Source organism: Vipera berus (genome assembly GCF_964194415.1).
Source record: "Vipera berus genome assembly, chromosome: 7".
NCBI classification, from domain to species: domain Eukaryota; kingdom Metazoa; phylum Chordata; class Lepidosauria; order Squamata; family Viperidae; genus Vipera; species Vipera berus.
The window spans coordinates 6,454,780-6,473,593 of record NC_138209.1 but is presented as its reverse complement, the minus strand read 5'-3'; the positions used below and the strand labels follow the sequence as shown (position 1 = coordinate 6,473,593).

The following is an 18,814-nucleotide window of genomic DNA, read 5'->3' as shown; positions in this document are numbered from 1 at the left end:
AGACACAAGTGTCCACCTTGTGTCCAGCAACTGACCCGGGGCTGCATTCTCCAGTCTACTCTTCTCCCTCCCACCTCTGCTTATGAATACAAGATGGCAAACTTTGTACGGTGAAACACGGTGGAATCGAGTTCCTGATCTTATACTGTTGCCCGACATTGGAGAGCCTGGCTCCTTTCCCCATCTACACGATTTGTAGGTCGTTCTTAAAATCAGGTTGCAATTGCAAGCGTCGGCTCTTTTTTTAATGGGTCGAAATTAAAATAGGTTTTTATATTGCAGCGTGCTGGGGCGATCAGAACGATAAGGAACTTGGAGGAAGGCATTGCAGTTGTGTACTTCAATGAGGTTAGGTGGGTTACGCATCACAAGGGGGCAGCCGCACAAGTGGAGATGGCTTAAGCCAGTGATGGCGAACCTTTTAGAGACCGAGTGACCAAGCTGCAACCCCAAACCCACTTATGTATCGTCGGGTGCCGGGTGGGCATGGCTGTGGTGGTAACAGCAGACTGGATGGGACTAAAAAGTTCAATCAATTCTAACTTTGCGAGAACCTTTTTTTCCCCCACGAGAAGTTGAAATTGATTGATTGATTGAACCTTTTTTTTTTTGCACACAGCAGCGGAGGCCTAAAACGAAAAGGTTTTATAAAACCCAGCTGAAGGCCTAGGACTGGGGCGACGGCGCACGTGCCCACAGAGAGGGCTCTGCGTGCCACCTGTGGCACGTGTGCCATAGATTCGCCACCACAGGCTTAAGCTTAAACAACTCAGAACACAATCCGTGAAAAGGAGCTGTGGTGGGCACAATGCTTAGAATGCAGTTTTGCAGGCTCATTCTGCCCGGTGCCAGCAGTTCGATCCTGACCGGCTCAAGGCTGACTCAGCCTTCCATCCTTCTGAGGTCGGTAAAATGAGGACCCAGATTGTTGGGGGGGTCAATATGCTGACTCCGTAAACCTCTTAAGAGGGCTGTAAAGCCCTGGCATATAAGTCTAAGTGCTATTAAGAAGGAAATATGGTATTGGGTTTTACATATCTTAACGGCGGCGAGGATGGGGTATGCTCAATCTTGGAAGGCAAATCATACCCCGCCGGATGAAGTTATAATTAGGAGAATACTTGATTGTGCAGAAGCAGACACATTGACCAAGAAGTTGAAGGGTAAAGAAGAGACACCAGCATTTGTATCATGGAATAAATGGTATATTTGGATGGATAAAAGATTAAAGAAATGAGGGTGGCTTGGAGGTTGGTCAAAAATGAAGTGATATAGTCTTTGTTAATGAATAAGCTTTGGAGTTGGATGGTTATAAGAGACTTAATGAGTGGAATATAATAGTTGAGAAGTAGATATAATTTGAAATTTTTGAAATGGTTTTCAATTTTTTGATTTCTTCGTTTTCTGTATATTGTAAATGTTTTATTTTGTCTTTGTTAATGTATGGTGTGTTTTTAACACGAAATGTAAATAAAGATTTATTAAAAAAAAATAAGTCTAAGTGCTATTGCTATTGCTAGAAGGAAATAAGCTACTGCTAAAACATGGGGCTGCGGAAGGAAAGGTGTTTGTGTGCCTCACGTTGTTCAGACTTTGCAGGATTAGCCAGCATCCTGACTTCAGGCCCTCTTACCAGACTACGCAAAACACACCGGCGTGGAAAAAGCAAAAGGGACAGATTCTCTCTTAGAAGAGTCTTACTACCTTGGTGGAGACAGGTGCCCACCCCTAGACCTGTGGTAAAGCCAAAGGAAAAAGTTAAATTAGCCAAAAACGGGGCTTAGGCCCAGATGTTTGGGGTAGCATCATCACAAAATTAATACGGCAGCATCAAGAGAAAAGACTTGAGATTCATCAAAAAAAAGAGAAGGAAGAGTGGCTTTGGAGGGAGGGGGGAAAAAGGAATGATAGGCTGGAATGGGAAAGAAGAGAAAGAGAGGCTGGAAGAGAAGGATTTAGGGGCTGACAGACCTACTTAAGGGGATACAGTCACCAGAAGAGGCACATTCAACTCTAGAAGTTTTCAGAACATCTAGAGTGGCGGGGTGGTGGTGGTCTCAAAGACCATAAAAATTCCCAAGTTGCTAGACAAATGCATAAACGTGCGTGCCTTCTTCCATAACTCCATGCTTAAGGTTAAGAGTTTGATCAGAAGTATTTCAGGTCCTCCAAGCACTTCAGAATTATTGAGTTTTAGACCTCCTGCCCAGACTGGTGAAACTATGGACTACTGTTTAACACAGGGGTAGGCAACCTTGGCTCTTTGATGACTCGTGGACTTCAACTCCCAGAATTCCTGAGCTAGCACGGCTCAGCTTGGAAATCTCTCCTTTTCCCCTCAGCATGGCTGGCTCAGGAATTCTGGGAGTTGAAGTCCACGAGTCATAAAGCGGCCTAGGGTTAGGCCAGGGTTAGGCAACCTTGGCTCTTTTATGACTCGTGGACTTCAACTCCCAGAATTCCTGAGCCGGCATGGGGAATTATAGCCCCTTCATGACTCGTGGACTTCAACTCCCAGAATTCCTGAGCCAGCATGGCTCAGCTTGGAAATCACACCTTTTCCCCTCAGCATGGCTGGCTCAGGAATTCTGGGAGTTGGAAGTCCACGAGTCATAAAGCGGCCTAGGCCTAGGCCAGGGTTAGGCAACCTTGGCTCTTTTATGACTCGTGGACTTCAACTCCCAGAATTCCAGAGCCGGCATGGCTCAGCTTGGAAACTCCTTTTTCCCTCAGCATGGCAGGAATTCTGGGAGTTGAAGTCCACAAGTCACAAAAGAGCCAAGGTTGCCTACCCCTTTAACACATTAAAATTTCAGAAAATTCAGTTTTGATTTTCTGTTTCTATTTCTTTTTTTTTTTTTTTTAATATGAGTTTTAGAGCACGGATGTAGCTTGGAGACTCCCTTCACTGCATTTTCTAATATGAAGTTCCCCCTATTAACTCCGGTCAAGTCAGCTTCCAACTTTTTCTACTCATTTATTCCAACACACTTAAAAAGAAGGGGAAAAAAAGCACGGCACTTTTCCTATAATTTTCAAGGAGGAAATATGATGCAGCTTAAGCTGCTCGAAATTTTGCAGATATTCTGGAAGTGAATAATTTATTGTAATTCTTCATTCCTCCCCTCCCCCCCCTTTTAAAAATTTTTAGTGCAGAAGAATGGAGTACGGCAATGTTCGTATTCAGCCACAAGGAAAAATATGTACATCACTAAAGATACGAAGGTTATTTGTCAAGGTTTCACCGGCAAACAGGTAAGTGCTCAAATGGGCAATTTCTTGTACCTTTGCTCATGTTGTGTATCAGTAGCTTTTGCCCTACGTTTGTGAGAAGCTTAGAATTCCTTATCAGGACTTCCTTGTTGCAGAGATCAGAAGTCCTTACTATCGGTTGCTTAGCGACTGTTTGAAGTTTACAAAGAACCCCAAAAGGGATTTATGACCCAAATCTGAAGTACTGATGGTCTCTCTCTCTCTCTCTTTCTCTCTCTCTCTTTCTCTCTCTCTCTCTCTCTTTCTCACTTTCTCTTTCTGTCTCTCTTCTCTTTCTCTCTTTTTCTCTTTCTTTTTCTCTCTCACACACACAATCACAAGACTGCACTTCAGGGACTCAGCAACAGAACTGCATTTACAGTTCTTTGCAGTGTCCCCCACAGTCACCTGGCTACATTTCACAACTGTTTTACAACTGTTTGCTTAATGACTGCAGTATTTGCTTAACGACTTCAGGGATTCACACCACAACCTTCGCCAAATTGTACAGTTGGGTCAGTTCCCCAAGGGACTCATTTTGCGACCGTTGCCATTTACAGTCATAGTGGGCAGGCTGCTGCAAATGGCTGCATTTCCTTGACTGTTTTTTTATGAGGGTTTTGCCGAAAATCAGCACTGGCATCCAGTTTTCAGCAAAACTGGCCCATAAAAAAACCACAAGTTTGTTTTACAGTCATGCCCTTCGCTTTAGGACCCCTGCTAAAAAGTAAAAGATCATAAAATTGGATCAAATCACATGGGTGACCCATTTTGCGACCATTATGACTTACAGCCATAATGGGAAAGCTCCATTATGGTCGTAAATCTCAGACTACCTGTATGTGGGTTCATATCTTGGCTTTCATTGTGCAATTACAGCAGGGTTCTCCCCCCCCTTCACTTAGAACAGCCTGGCTTTGTCAGGGCTCCTGGCCAATCACTAGGAGACTGGGAGTTCTAGTCCTGAATTAGGAATGAAAACTGGCTGGGTGGCTTGGGAACCAGTCAACAGGAGACGGTGAGTTCTAGTCCCGCCTTAGGCATGAAAGCCAGCTGGGTGACTTTCGACCAATCACCAGGAGACAATGAGTTCTAGTCCCGCCTTAGGCATGAAAGACAGCTGGGTGATTTTGGGCCAATCACCAGGAGATGGTAAGTTCTAGTCCCGCCTTAGGCATGAAAGATAGCTGGGTGACTGGGCCAATCACCAGGAGACGATGAGTTCTAGTCCCGCCTTAGGCATGAAAGACAGCTGGGTGATTTTGGGCCAATCACCAGGAGATGGTGAGTTCTAGTCCCGCCTTAGGCATGAAAGCCAGCTGGGTGACTTTGGGCCAATCACCAGGAGACGGTAAGTTCTAGTCCCGTCTTAGGCATGAAAGACAGCTGGGTGATTTTCGGCCAGTCACCAGGAGACTGGGAGTTCTAGTCCTGAATTAGGAATGAAAACTGGCTGTGCAGGACCAATGTTCTTACTACTTGCCTAACTCATTCTCCCCACCTCCTCCCTCCCTCCGTTGAAATCGACTGTGCTTTTATGTTTGTACCTCCCTCGCAGGGCACTTTCCACAGTCAACAGGCCTTGGAGTACGGCACCAATTTAGTAGGAGGGATTTCGCCGGGCAAAGGGGGCAAAACTCACTTGGGACTTCCGGTTTTTAATTCCGTCGAGGAGGTAAGATCGCTGAACCTTACGCCAAGCACTGTCTCGCCTTTCCTGTCCTTGCCGCGGTGTCTCTACGAGGCAGCTTTTAAAAGCAGTGGCAAACTTTGTCAAGACAGAATTATCAGGTGTTTGAACCCCATCATGCAAACTCTGTTCAGCTACGATTGGTTGCGATGGAAGAGAATATTTGTAGCTCAGGGCTGAACTGTGGGGGTCCTGGGTGCTCTCTGGAAACCTGGTGCTTTTCTTGCATGCAGACATTTTATTACCAAATTGGGTAACATCATCTGTGCTAGAAGAGGGTGGGGGTTTGCGGAATGGAGAAGAGGAGAGGAGGAAGAGGACTGTGGGGTCCTTGGTGTTCTCTGAGCTTGGTGGTTTTCTTGCAGATCCCTCATTATCTACCTAGGTAACATCATCAGTGCTAGAAGGGGTGGTTATCTTGTTTGTCTGAGTTGATCAGCCATCAGCAGGCACATCGAGATAAACAACGTCTACATGCCATTCAAAAGAGCCGGTTATAAAGCGAAAAGACCTCCTCGTCAGCCATCAGCAGCCGGATAAGCAGAGATCAACACTTAAGATTAATACTAGACCAACAATAAAAGAGTAAACAAGACCCCAATCAAGGAACTACCAACTCAGGCGAGCAAGCTAGTAGTAAACAACAGCCTAATCAAGGAAGCACCCAGAAGCTTCTCACCCAAACTGACAGGGCAGGCCACTAGTGTATAAAGACAGCCTTCCGTCACTGATGGAGGTTACCTAAGATTGGTAATGAAACGTCTGCAAGAAAACGCCTTAATGCAAATGCCTGTGCATTTGCTGGCTGAAGTTAACATGCTGTTTTTACCTTTAAGGTCCTGAATTTTTTGAAATCAGATGCTTGGAAAGATAGTTTTCACCTGCCTAGTCCCTAACTTAAATTTCTGAGTTTTTGTGCACGCTCTCTGTCCCTCTCCCTCCCTCCCTTTCTCTCTCTCTCTCTCTCTCTCTCTCTCCTGTCTCTCTTCTCTCTTTCTCCCTCTCTCTTCTCTCTCTCCTCTCTCTTTCTCCCTCTTTCTTCTCTCTCTCTCTCTCCTTTCTCTGGCCCCCCCACAAAGCCTCAGAAAGAAGGACAGTAGCACCTTTTCAGCATGACTTATCATCTTTAGATTTCCCTGTCATTTGTAATCTTCGAGCAGATTTCATAAACAAAAATATCCATTCTTCTTTGTCTTGCTTTCATTACAGCCGATTCCTTTGTTAATTGGTTCGTGGACCTTTTTTAAAAGACAGTTGCTTGTTTCATACGCCTGTTAACAACAATAACCTGCATTTTACTTGGTTTTTCTTTTTTAACCATCAGGGTAGGAATAAAATGGGGAAGAGGGGGTGGGAGGCGATTAAACTGAAATGTAAGGTTGTCAAGGTGTGTACCAAGAACATTTCCCAACAGAGTGAGGAGTGTGTTGTTCACTCGGAAGTTCTTAGTTCCTCGGGTTGTTGCAGAACCAGTCCCAAGAATAAAAAGTGGGCAGAGCGTCTAATTCTATAATTACACCCTCCTAACTTGGAATTAGTGGCTCAGATTTTAACAGGGCCGTGTGAAACATTCAGAAGAGTGCTTTGCAAGATAAGGTTAACATGAATCAAATTGTTCAAGCAGCCACATCTTTTGCAAAGCTCTTGGGCTGGTTTGACCCCACCCCTGCAGCTTTCTTTGCCCATGTGTGCGCCAACACAGCCACTTGTCCCTTGCGTGCAGAGGTGGATGCTGAGAGCCAGAGATGGCTTTTAAAGCAGCTATGTGAATTTCAAAGATGCAGCTACTTTAATGATACAAAAAAGAGGTATTTTGCTTGCAAGACATTACGAGCCGTTTCCTTCAAACACTTTCCAGACCCCTAGATTTGCAGGAAGCCTTCACATTACGTTCTGTTTGGTCCTAAAAAAGTTGGTAGATCAATTTTTTCCCCCCAATATAATGTTCTCTGTTGCTTTTAACACTCCTAATTCCGTGATGTCTGTGATGCTTTCTGAGGGTGGCGTATGCTGTATATGCAAGAGGGTACCTATTGCACAGGATTTAGAGGCAAAAGATAGCACGATCACCAACGCTGCGTTTCAGATCAAGAAGTATTCGCGCAGTGCTTCTTGATCTGAACCTTGGGAGATTTGTCATTTCCTAACACGATGGAACAAGGGCAGTTAATATACAGTAGTGGCCAAAATTGTGGAAACCTTTTGGGAAAATTGTACAGTAGAAATGTCACCTTTGGTTAAGTTTCCACCAATTTTTCTTCTAATTTCTTCATAACTGTAGCCTTGTTCACTCAATAATACTATTTTACGTTGCTTTCTGGGCGACCAGTCAACTCTTTGCACCATTACTTTAATTTTATTACGTTTTATAAGCTCACTAAATGAAAGAATGCAAAAAAACCCCCAACCAACTTGATAGTGATCACATCACACACTGACAAATGTCCTCCTCTCGGCTTCAATACATCACATCGATAACCGCATCCTGCTGTGATCTGATTGGCTCATTGCCAGAACAAGATGACACCCGATTGGCTCTCTCAACACTCGTGCTCATTGGCTAGAATCAGAGGAAGGAAAGCTACCCGATATCAACCTAAGCAAGTTGTGCTTCCTTTTTCTGGTTAGTTGGCTATAACTTTTCCTAGAATACAGCACAGGTAATCGAACAAACTTTGTTGCATTACGTTCTTGATTAAGTTATCTTTTCATTGATAAATAATTTTACGGCACTACTCCAAAAACAAGGGTGGTGTTATTAGCCATCACACCTCCAAAACACACTTTCCCCAAAACGTTTCCACAGTTTTGGCCACTACCTGGTGGTGCAGTGGTTAGATTGCAGTACTGCAGGCTAACTCTGTCCATAGTCTGCAGTTCGATCTGACAGGCTCAAACTTCCATCCTTCCGAGGTCAATAAAAACGAGGACCCAGATTTTTGGAGACAATATGCTGACGTAAACCACCCAGAGAGGGCTGTAAAGCACTATGGGGCTGTATACTGTATAGGTTTAATTGCTATTGCTATAACCAAAAGACTGACCTGGATCAATCATGTCACGCCATATGCCAGCTGGTGAATCTAGGCCAGGGGTAGGCCACCTTGGCTCCTTTATGACTTGTGGACTTCAACTCCCAGAATTCCTGAGTCAGCATGGCTCAGCTTGGAAACCTCTCCCTTTCCCCTCAGCATGGCTGCCTCAGGAATTCTGGAAGTTGAAGTCCACGAGTCATAAAGTGGCCTAGGCCTAGGCCAGAGGTAGGCAACCTTGGCTCTTTTATGACTGGTGGACTTCAATTCCCAGAATTCTTGAGCCAGCATTTTGGAACTATGGCCCCTTTATTACTGATGGACGTCAACTCAGATTGTTGGGGGCAATTAAGCTGACTTTGTAATAATGCCGCTTGGGGTGTGTGTGAAAACCCTAACAAGCAGGCATATACATAGAATGAAGGCTACTGCTAAGCTTGTAAGCCGCCCTGAGTCTTCGGAGAAGGGCGGGATATAAATGGAATTAAAATAAAAATAAAATAAAATAAAAAAACTCCCAGAATTCCTGAGCCAGCATGGCTCAGCTTGGAAATCTCTCCCTTTCCCCTCAGCATGGCTGGCTCAGGAATTCTGGGAGTTGAAGTCCACGAGTCATAAAAGAGCCAAGGTTGCCTACCCCTGATCTAGTCATTGGGATCTCTAAACAAGACAAGCGATCATCTCATCTATATCATTACAAGAAGATCTTCCACTTGTATGTTTTTGTCCCTATTCTTTCCTACTCTGGGATAGACAAGTTTTGAAAGTAAGGTTGCCTTCCATAATGTACCCACCTGTTTTATGCCCGCCACTATCTGGGTCAGCTTCCTTCCCCACGGCATCTTGCAAGCATGTTTTGAGCATGGCCACGTAGCTAAACTATCTGAAAATTAAAAACACTGATATCTTTAGAGGAAGGTTGCGTGTCCAACCTTCTAGCTTTTAACACTTGTGGACCTCAACTCCCAGAATTGCCCAGGAAAAATGGCTGGCTAGGAAAATTTGATAGTTGGAAGTCCAGAAGTCTTCAAGTTTCCAGCGTTGGACATTTCAGCAGTTTTAAAGGCCCTCGACACAGGCAGTAAACTAATAAATGCTCTCATTGGCATCCCACAGCAGATAAAGACAATTGTTGATCTTAAAAGAGTCATGCAAGTGTGATGGGCAGTATAGAGGTTTGATAGATATAAAGTGAGGGCCAGCTTGGTGGAGTGGTTAAGGTGCTGGCCACCTTAGGCACGGAAACTGGCTAGGTGACTTTGGGCCAATCACCAGGAGACGGCGAGTTCTAGTCCCGACTTAGCCACGAAAGCTGGCTGTGGGTGACTTTGGGCCAATCACCAGCAGACGGTGAGTTCTAGTCCTCCCTTATACATGAAAACCAGCTGAATGACTTTGGGCCAGTCATCAGGAGATGGTGAGTTGTAGTCCTGACTTAGCCACGAAAGCTGGCTAGCTGGCCTCGGGCCAATCACTAAGGGACTGAAATACTTCTGATATTCCAGCACTTCCATTTTCTTTTTAAGTTTGGAAGTATTTCAGAATCCTTTCTTCTCTTAAGTCCCTTTTTTTAAAAAAAAAGACTCCATTGTCCCTTAAAACAGTGGTCCCCGACCTTTCCAGCTTTGCAAGCTGGGGGGGGGGAAGGGAGGGGAGAGAGGATGCTTCCGCAGCCCGGTTCTGACGGTCCGTGGCTTGGTACAGGACCGCAGCTCGGCGGTTGTGGACCCCTGCCTTAGAGCAGCGGTCCCCAACCCTTTGGGGCACCAGGGACCGGTTCCGTGGAGAGAGGTTTTTCCGCGGACCGGAGAGTGCGTGGTTTTGTGTCCTGCCTGCATCCTGCAGATGGGGCTTTGCTTGTTTGTGCGGACCGGTTGCTGGCATGCCGCAGCCCGGTACCGGTCCGCAAACCGGGGGTTGGGGACCCCTGCCTTAGAGCACTTAATCTACGCTGGAGAATTGCTTTCGGGTTTTAAACACGCCGTAAAATGCACGTGGGCCACGTCCTTTACTGACCAGCTCTTTGCCAGTGGGTTGGTGGCCCAAACGTGCCAAATGGACTTAAGCCGGTGGGAGGGGAAGGGCGGGGGGGCAGGCCTGGTGCGGCATTATCTCAAGGAGGTGTTAAACCAGAATGTGAATGTCTAATGCCAGATGTGTTCTTGCAGCATGCCGACTGCCTGACCGGAACAAGTGATTTTTTTTTTAAAACAGTGTGTTTGGATCGTAGGCTAAAGTAAAAACGGGTGCTACCGCCTCAGCCATATACGTGCCGCCGCCCTTCGCTGCCGCCGCCATCCACGAAGCCATTGACGCGGAAATCTCCCTTGTTGTGTGCATTACAGAAGGTATTCCCCAGCAAGACATGGTGCGCGTCAAGCACCGGTTGCTTCGCCAGGACAAGACTCGGCTGGTCGGCCCCAATTGCCCGGGAGTCATCAATGTAAGGGGGGGGGAGGCAAGGAAGCTTAAATAAGGGTGCTTGGGATACAGTAGCAGCTGGCGGGTGCTTCTGCCGTGAGATTGGTCGCCTGATGCCAGCTTAAGTGAGGTAGTAAAGGCATCGGAGTAGAACTCAGGGCCCACCCTCAGCCGTGGAATCATGAAGGTTGACGTCCTCTCTCTCCCTCCCTCCCGCTTCTCCCTCTCCCCGCTCTCCTTTCTTCTTCCTGTCCCTCTCTCTTCTCCCCTCTCCCCGTTCCTTGTCCCTTTTCTCCTCCCTTTCCCCCTTCCCTCTTCCTTCTCCCCTCCCCTCCCCTTTCATCTCCCTCTCCCCTCCCCCTTTCCCTGTCCTTCTCCCTTCTCCCTCCCTCCCTCCTCCCTTGTCCCTCTCCTCCTCCCCTCTCTCTTTCCCCTCCCCTTCTCTCCTCCCCTCCCTCCCTCCTCTTCCTTGTCCCTTTCCCCTCCCCTTCTTTCTCCCTTCCCCCTCCCTCCCTCTTCCTTGTCCCTTGTCCCTTCTCCCTCTCCTCCTCCCCTCTCTCTTTCCCCTCCCCTTCTCCCCTCCCTCCCTTGTCCCTCTTCTCTTCCCCTTTCCCCTCCCCTTCTCTCCCCCCTCCCTCTTCCTTGTCCCTTCTCCCTCTCCTCCTCCCCTCTTTCCCCTCCCTTTTTCCCCTCCTTCCCTCCATCTTCCTTGTCACTTCTCCCTCTCCTCCCCTCTCCCTTTCCCCTCCCCTTCTCTCTCCCTTCCCCCTCCCTCTTCCTTCTCCCTTGTCCCTTGTCCCTCTCCTCCTTCATCTCTTTCCCCTCCCCTTCTCCTCCCCTCCCTCCCTCTTCCTTGTCCCTCTCCTCCCCTCTCCCTTTCCCTTCCCCTTCTCTCTCCCTTCTCCCCTCCCTCCCTCTTCCTTGTCCCTCTCCTCCCCTCTCCCTTTCCCTTCCCCTTCTCTCTCCCTTCTCCCCTCCCTCCCTCTTCCTTTTCCCTCTCCCTTTCCCCTCTCCCTTTCCCTCTCATCCCTCTTCCACTCCCCTTGCCCCTCCATCTCCCCTTCCCTCTCCCCTCCCCTCCTATCCTCTTTTCTCTCCCTCCCTTCTCCTTTTCCCTCCTCTCTTTTCCCCTCCCCTCCCCTCCATGCTCCCCCACCTGGCTGCAATCCAGTGTCTCCCCGTGGCTCAGATAAGTCCGCCCCTGTGTCCTCCATCGCAGGCTTCTTTTCTCCCCTTCCCTCCCCCCCCCATCTCCTCCCTCCATGCTCCCCTATCTTGCTGGCTCAGATCACTCTCTCAGCCCTTCAAGGCTTCTGTTATGAGGATAAGGTGAAGGGCGGCTTGAAATGAAGAAAAAAGTATAATATGAATCTTTTAAATCATGACTGTGCCAGCCTGCCCTTTGCAGGCTGGGTGGCTGTGATTCCTGGGTGGCTGTGATTCGATTCCGGTCCTTTTCACCTTCAGCTTATAATCTCGTTTCCCAGCTTGGCCTGGGGAAACTGAAATTCAAAAGTCCAATTAGCTACCAGAGTGTCATTTGTTCGCCCAGGCTACGTTGACAGCACTGTTCAGACCGCGGAAGATGGAGAGTGTTTTATAAACCAGCATTTCCCAAGCTGTGCTTTCTGGAACTTTTTGCATTGCATAAGCCAGTTCGTTAATTATAATAAAATGTTCTTGGGGAAAAAGCTTGATTAGCACCACTTACACAGGGGTGGACAGTCAGTGAAAAAAAAATCAAAACGCCAGAGATTCTGTAGCAAATGCCTGGGAAATCCTGAAGTCTTAACAAAGAGATGCTTTGTATTTCTAGAAAGCACACCACGGTGCGTTTTGGATAACTTGTGCGACTTTTTTTGTTTTTTTTAAAAAAAGACCTAAATCAAATCTGATCAAGTTTTCGGGTTCTATTCTGTTTTGTTTTTTTAGCCTGGAGCATGTAAAATTGGTATCATGCCTGGCCACATTCACAAGAAAGGAAGAATCGGTAAGTTCTGGAAAAAAAAGATAACAAGCTGCATGGGTTGTACATTGGAATTAACACCCGTATCTTAAAAATGCAGGGGGATAAATTCTACATACATAAATGAAACTGGACATCAGTTGATTAAGTTGATTTACCTAGCCCAGGGGTAGGCAACCTCGGCTCTTTTATGACTCATGGACTTCAACTCCCAGAATTCCTGAGCCAGCATAGGGGAACTATGGCCCCTTCATGACTGGTGGACTTCAACTCCCAGAATTCCTGAGCCAGCCACGCTGAAGGGAAAGGGAGAGGTTTCCAAGCTGAGCCATGCTGGCTCAGGAATTCTGGGAGTTGAAGTCCACGAGTCATAAAAGAGCCGAGGTTGCCTACCCTTGACCTAGCCTAAGACAGGGACAAGTAAAAAGGTTAGAACTGAGTACGGGTAGTCCTTGACTTAATGGCCACCGTTAAGCCCAAAATTTCCGTTGCTAAGCGAGACAGTAGTTCAGTGAGTTTGGCCCCCATTTTACGACCTTCCTTGCCACATTTGTAAGGGAATCAACTGCAGTTGTTAAGTAAGTCACACGGTCGTAAAGTGAACCCGGCTTCCCCATCGACTTTGCTTGTCAGAAGGTCGCAAAAGTTGATCACGTGACCCCGGAACACTGCAACCGTCGTAAATATGAGTCAGTGGCCAAGCATCCGGATTTTGACCACGGGGATGCTGCAACGATCGTAAGGGTGGAAAACGGTCATAAGTCACCTGTTTCAGTGCCGTTGTAACTTTGAATGGTCACTAAGTCAGGGGTAGGCCACCTTGGCTCTTTTATGACTCGTGGACTTCAACTCCCAGAATTCCTGAGCCAGCGTGGCTCAGCTTGGAAACCTCTCCCTTTTCCCTCAGCATGGCTGGCTCAGGAATTCTGGGAGTTGAAGTCCATGAGTCATAAAAGAGCCAAGGTGGCCTACCCCTGGTTCTAAGTCGGGGACTTTCTGTATTAAATACAGTAGGGTGAATTATGCTGCCTCTTAGTGGGCAGAATGAGGATGCAAGAGATTTTACTAAATTATAGAGTAGAATAGAGTAGAGTAGAGTAGAGTAGAATAGAATAGAATAGAATAGAATAGAATAGAATAGAATAGAATAGAATAGAATAGAATAGAATAGAATAGAATAGAATAGAATAGAATAGAATAGAATAGAAAGAATAGAATAGAATAGAATAGAATAGAATAGAATAGAATAGAATAGAATTAATAGAATAGAATAGAATAGAATAGAATAGAATAGAATAGAATTAATAGAATAGAATAGAAATACAATAGAAATACAATAGAAATACAATAGAAATAGAATGCAGAATAGAATAGAATGGAATAGAATAGAATTAATAGAATAGAAATAATAGGAATAGAATAGAATAGAATAGAATAGAATAGAATAGAATAGAATAGAATAGAATAGAACAGAATACAATCTGGAAGGGACCTTGGAGGTCTTCTAGTCCAGCCCCCTGCTCAAGCAGGAGAACCTATACCATTTCAGACAGGTGTCTGTCTAGTCTCTTCTTAAAAACCTCCAGTGAAGGAGTGCCCACGATTTCTGGAGGCAAGCTGTTCCACTGGTTAATTTGACATCACTATTAGGAAGTTTCTCCTTAATTCCAGGTTGCTTCTCTCTTTGGTCAGTTTCCAACCATTGTTTCTTGTCCGGACCTCTGGTGCCTTGGAAATTAAGTCGTCCTCCTCTTCTTTTTGGCAGCCCCTCAAAATACTGGAACACTGCTATTATGTTATCCCTGTTTCTTCTTTTCTTTAGACTAGCCAGACCCAAGTCCCGTAGTCGTTCTTCATATGTTTTAGTCTCCAGGCCTTGGATCATCTTAGTTGCTCTTCTCTGAATTTTTCCCAAACTCTCAACATCTTTTTTTGTGACATGGTGACCAAAATTGGTTAGCAGTATTCCAGGTGTGGGTCTCGCTAAGGTTTTTTTTTTCTTTCCTCCAGAGCTTTTTTACCATTTTTGCAAAGCTCCATTTGTTCAAGAATCTGCCAGGCGTATGTTGAATTTGAGTTAAAAAAACAACAACCTGCCACTGATATATATGTCTGTGGAGATTCTCAGTCATCCAGGACAGCTGTCTCAAAGGTGCTCCTTTTTTTAATCTCCAAAAGGCAATTAGACTGTGTTTTTTTTCTTTTTTAGACCGATAGGCAATTTATTTTTAAAAACGGTGCTTCCAGTCCCAACTGACCTGGAGATCTTCGCTCATGCCTGTTTGTCACAATGGGGTTTGCTGGGCTATTGTAGATTCATTGCAAATCTTAAATCCAGGTAGTCCTCGACGTACGACCACAATTGCGCCCAGGGTTTATGTTGCTAAATGAGACGTTTGCTAAGTGAGTTTTGTTCCATTTTACGACATTTGTTAAGTGAATCGCTGCAGTTGTTAAGTCAGCCACACCGTTGTTAAGTGAATCTGGCTTCCCCCTTGGCTTTTCACGTCAGAAAGTCGCAAAGGACGGTCACGTTACCCCAGGACACTGCGACCGTCATAAGTATGAATTGTCCGAATGTAAATCACATGACCATGGAGATGCTACGATAGTCATAAGTGTGAAAAATGGTCATAAGCCACTCTTTTCGGTGATGTCGTAACTTTGAGTGGTCACTAAATGAATTGTTGTAAGTTGAGGACCACCTGTACAGCATTCTTATGCTGCGTGTACAGGAAGTCCTCAACTTACAACTGATTACTGAACTTCTTCCGATAGACACGGGAAAAATAACCTACCCTGTCTTCAAAGTTACGACCACCCCGTCACACACACACACATACAAACACACAGTCAGATGATTGCATTTCAGGCGCCTGGCAACCTGATCATCATTTGCAGTCTTCTCTGCCACCAGAAAGTCAAATTTCAAAGTCTGGCACAATGAAAATCCGTAAGAATAATTTTGAAAGAGGCTGATTCGTCTGTTGCGTTGTAGGAACTCTATAAACCAACTATCAGCCCGATATTTCATTCCCCCCCATTTCATTTATTTTTTCCAGGTATTGTATCCAGATCTGGCACTTTGACCTATGAAGCTGTTCATCAAACAACTCAAGTCGGATTGGGACAATCCTTCTGTGTTGGTGGGTTTGAAAGAGGCTCACTTCATGTGTAAGACCACAAATATGATTGTAGAAACTACATAGAGACACGTCCCCTCTTCCCTTCCATCTTAAAAGTGTATTTTGCAAAGAGAATGAAGACAAAAATAAATAAATAAATAGCAATCTCAGGGAAGAATTCTGGTCATTGAGGGTGAACTCTGCAATGTCCCTAGGGCAGGGGTAGGCAACCGTGGCTCTTTTATGACTCGTGGACTTCAGCTCCCAGAATTCCTGAGCCACCATGGCTCAGCTTAGAAACCTCTCCCTTTCCCCTCAGCATGGCTGGCTCAGGAATTCTGGGTATTGAAGTCCACGAGTCATAAAGCGGCCTAGGCCAGGGGTTAGGCAACCTTGGGTCTTTTATGATTTGTGGACTTCAACTCCCAGAATTCCTGAGCCAGCATGACTCAGCTTGGAAACCTCTCTGTTTTCCCTCAGCATGGCTGGCTCAGGAATTCTGGGAATTGTCCACGAGTCATAAAAGAGCCAAGGTTGCCTACCCCTGGTCTAGTCTAATGAAAAGAAGGAACTGGATAGGTCTAGTCCAGGGGTAGGCAACCTTGGCTCTTTTATGACTTGTGGACTTCAACTCCCAGAATTCCTGAGCCAGCATGGCTCAGCTTGGAAACCTTTTCCTTTCCCCTCAGCGTGGCTGGCTCAGGAATTCTGGGTATTGAAGTCCACGAGTCATAAAGCGGCCTAGGCCAGGGGTTAGGCAACCTTGGGTCTTTTATGATTTGTGGACTTCAACTCCCAGAATTCCTGAGCCAGCATGACTCAGCTTGGAAACCTCTCCCTTTCCCCTCAGCATGGCTGGCTCAGGAATTCTGGGAGTTAAAGTCCACGAGTCATAAAACAGCCAAGGTGGCCTACCCCTGCCCTAGAGCGGCCTTTGGAGATTCTTAGTCATCCAGGTCACGGTTGTCCCAAAGGTGCTTTTCCAGGAGGCAACTGGACCTTCTAAGGAACCGAACTGAAGAAGCTTCTTGAATGAGAAGTGCAACGTTTTCAGGGGATTTTTTTTTTTTAAAAAAAGTCCAGTTGCCTTTTGGAAAAGCACCTTTTGGGATGCCCATAGATGCATTCACAAAATATTCTGACTATATTTCTATATAGTGACAGTGGAAGAACGGGTATCTTTCTGATTTGACTTCGTGATGAAGTGGTGTTTGAAGCCAGTTCTGAGGAAGAGCCATGTTAAAATTGTAGGGTTTCATTGAGCTATGGTGCTGGAGAAGACTCCTGCGAGTCCCTTGGACTGCAAGGCGATCCAACCGGTCAGTCCTAGAGGAGATCAACCCTGACTGCTCTTTCGAAGGCCAGATCCTGAAGCTAAAACTCAAATCCTTTGGCCACCTAGTGAGAAGGAAGGACTCAGTGGAGAAGAGCCTCATGCTGGGAAAGATTGAGGGCAAGAGAAGAAGGGGACGACAGAGAATGAGGTGGCTGGATGGAGTGACTGAAGCAGGAGGCTTGAGCCTAAATGGACTCCAGAAGATGGTAGAGGACAGGAAGGCCTGGAGGAACGTTGTCCATGGGGTCGCGATGGGTCGGACACAACTTTGCAGCTAACAACAACAACATAGAGTTTGCTCCTGGTCCCTATGTTTCTGAATAGAGGTTTCTGATTACAATCCTCAAGTATGCGAAGGTCTGTAGACCTTCAGGGTTGGAAGGGACCTCGGAGGTCTTCTAGTCTGCTCAGTCAGAAAAGCCTACACCCTTTCAGACAAATGGCTGCCCAGTCTCTTCTTAAAAACTTCCAGTGTTGGAGCCTTCACAACTTCTGGAGGCAAGTTGTTCCACTGGTTAATTATTCCCACTCTCAGGAAATTCCTCTTTAGTTCTAGTTTGCTTCTCTCCTTGATTAGTTTGCACCCGTTGCTTCTTGTCCTGAAACTGAAGCACTAAACTTTGGGCTTCTGGAACTGCTTTGCAATTCTCCTGCATGTAACCTACTACCGTGCAAAATTGCTCATGGGGGAATCAAATGACATAACTGACTGCTATTTATAGGAGCAGGAAAGGCAGGCCTTTACCATGATTAAACCAGCTCCCTGCATTGCTCAGCGTGGTGATAAGACCGAGGACAGACTCTCGAATAGTCCAGGCAAAATGGTCTTGAGTGAATAATATAATAGTTTAGCAAAGGGTCAATTTATATTATAATGAATTTTGCAATTCCTGGTCATAGGCTTCCGGCACCCCTCTGTCGAGGTGAACGTAATCTATGTGTGATTAAGTTCTCTGAATAAATTGTCAGTTCAGCCAGAGAACCCCTTGTGTAGTTCATTTTTGCAGGTCAGAGTGAAATATTCTGGCTGTGAAAACAATGATTTCTGTTTTATTCTGTAATTCTCCTGCTTTCCTTTTGAGTTCCATTCTGTTTGTGTTCTGGCTGGATTTTAAATTGCCTGGGCATTTCCCCCTATATTTCCAAATTAACCTCGTTGTACAGGGACGCGGTGGCTCAGTGGGTTAGGACGCTGAGCTTGTCGATCAGAAGGTCGGCAGTTTGGCGGGTCGAATCCCGAGTGCCGCGTAACAGAGTGAGCGCCTGTTACTCGTCCCAGCTTCTGCCAACCTAGCAGTTCGAAAGCACGTAAAAATGCAAGTAGAAAAATAGGGACCACTACGGTGGGAAGGTAACAGCGTTCCGTGCGCCTTTGGCGTCTAGTCATGCCGGCCACATGACCCCGGAGACGTCCTCGGACAAGCGCTGGCTCTTCGGCTTTGAAACGGAGATGAGCACCGGCCCCTAGAGTTGGAAACGACTAGCACGCATGTGCGGGGGAACCTTTAACTTTTACAAATAAAATATACGTTTCTACTTGCTAAAAACTGCTGGGGAACATTTCCAACAAACCAGGCACTTAATACCATCTTCGGTGGACATGCTCTGAAGCCAAAATATTTTGGTTAAGAATACATACATGGTTAGAGAAAATGACGAAAAAAACATGCAGAGTTTTAAGCCAGTGTTATTTTTGCTAGGCACAATTGTAGGAAATTATGAGAAAGAGTGTATATATTTAATTTTGCATACATTAACTGCGGCAAGAATCGTATTAACTCAATATCGGAAAAATCAAGATCTACCAACGGAGGAAGTGTTAATTAAGAAAATCTTATTAGAGTGTGCAGAAATGGATAGATTGACATTGAAAATGAAAGAGAAAAAACACTATTTTAGAACATGGGATACCTTTTATTATTAGCTAGAAAAATAAGGTAGAGAGAAAAGGAACTTAATATGTATTAGCAAGCTAGGTATTGAAATCCAGAC

At 45.8% G+C, this 18,814-nt stretch overlaps 1 protein-coding gene across 1 annotated transcript in view; it reads left to right on the top strand.

The window, feature by feature from the left end:
* Positions 1-18,814, top strand: part of SUCLG1 (succinate-CoA ligase GDP/ADP-forming subunit alpha) — a 33,188-nt gene that overhangs the window by 6,451 nt on the left and 7,923 nt on the right. Inside the window, exons 2-6 of the mRNA XM_081332208.1 lie at positions 3,152-3,255; positions 4,811-4,927; positions 10,205-10,417; positions 12,328-12,385; positions 15,424-15,507. Coding sequence (XP_081188334.1) covers positions 3,152-3,255; positions 4,811-4,927; positions 10,205-10,417; positions 12,328-12,385; positions 15,424-15,507 — 576 coding nt within the window. The remainder of the gene's footprint in view (positions 1-3,151; positions 3,256-4,810; positions 4,928-10,204; positions 10,418-12,327; positions 12,386-15,423; positions 15,508-18,814) is intronic.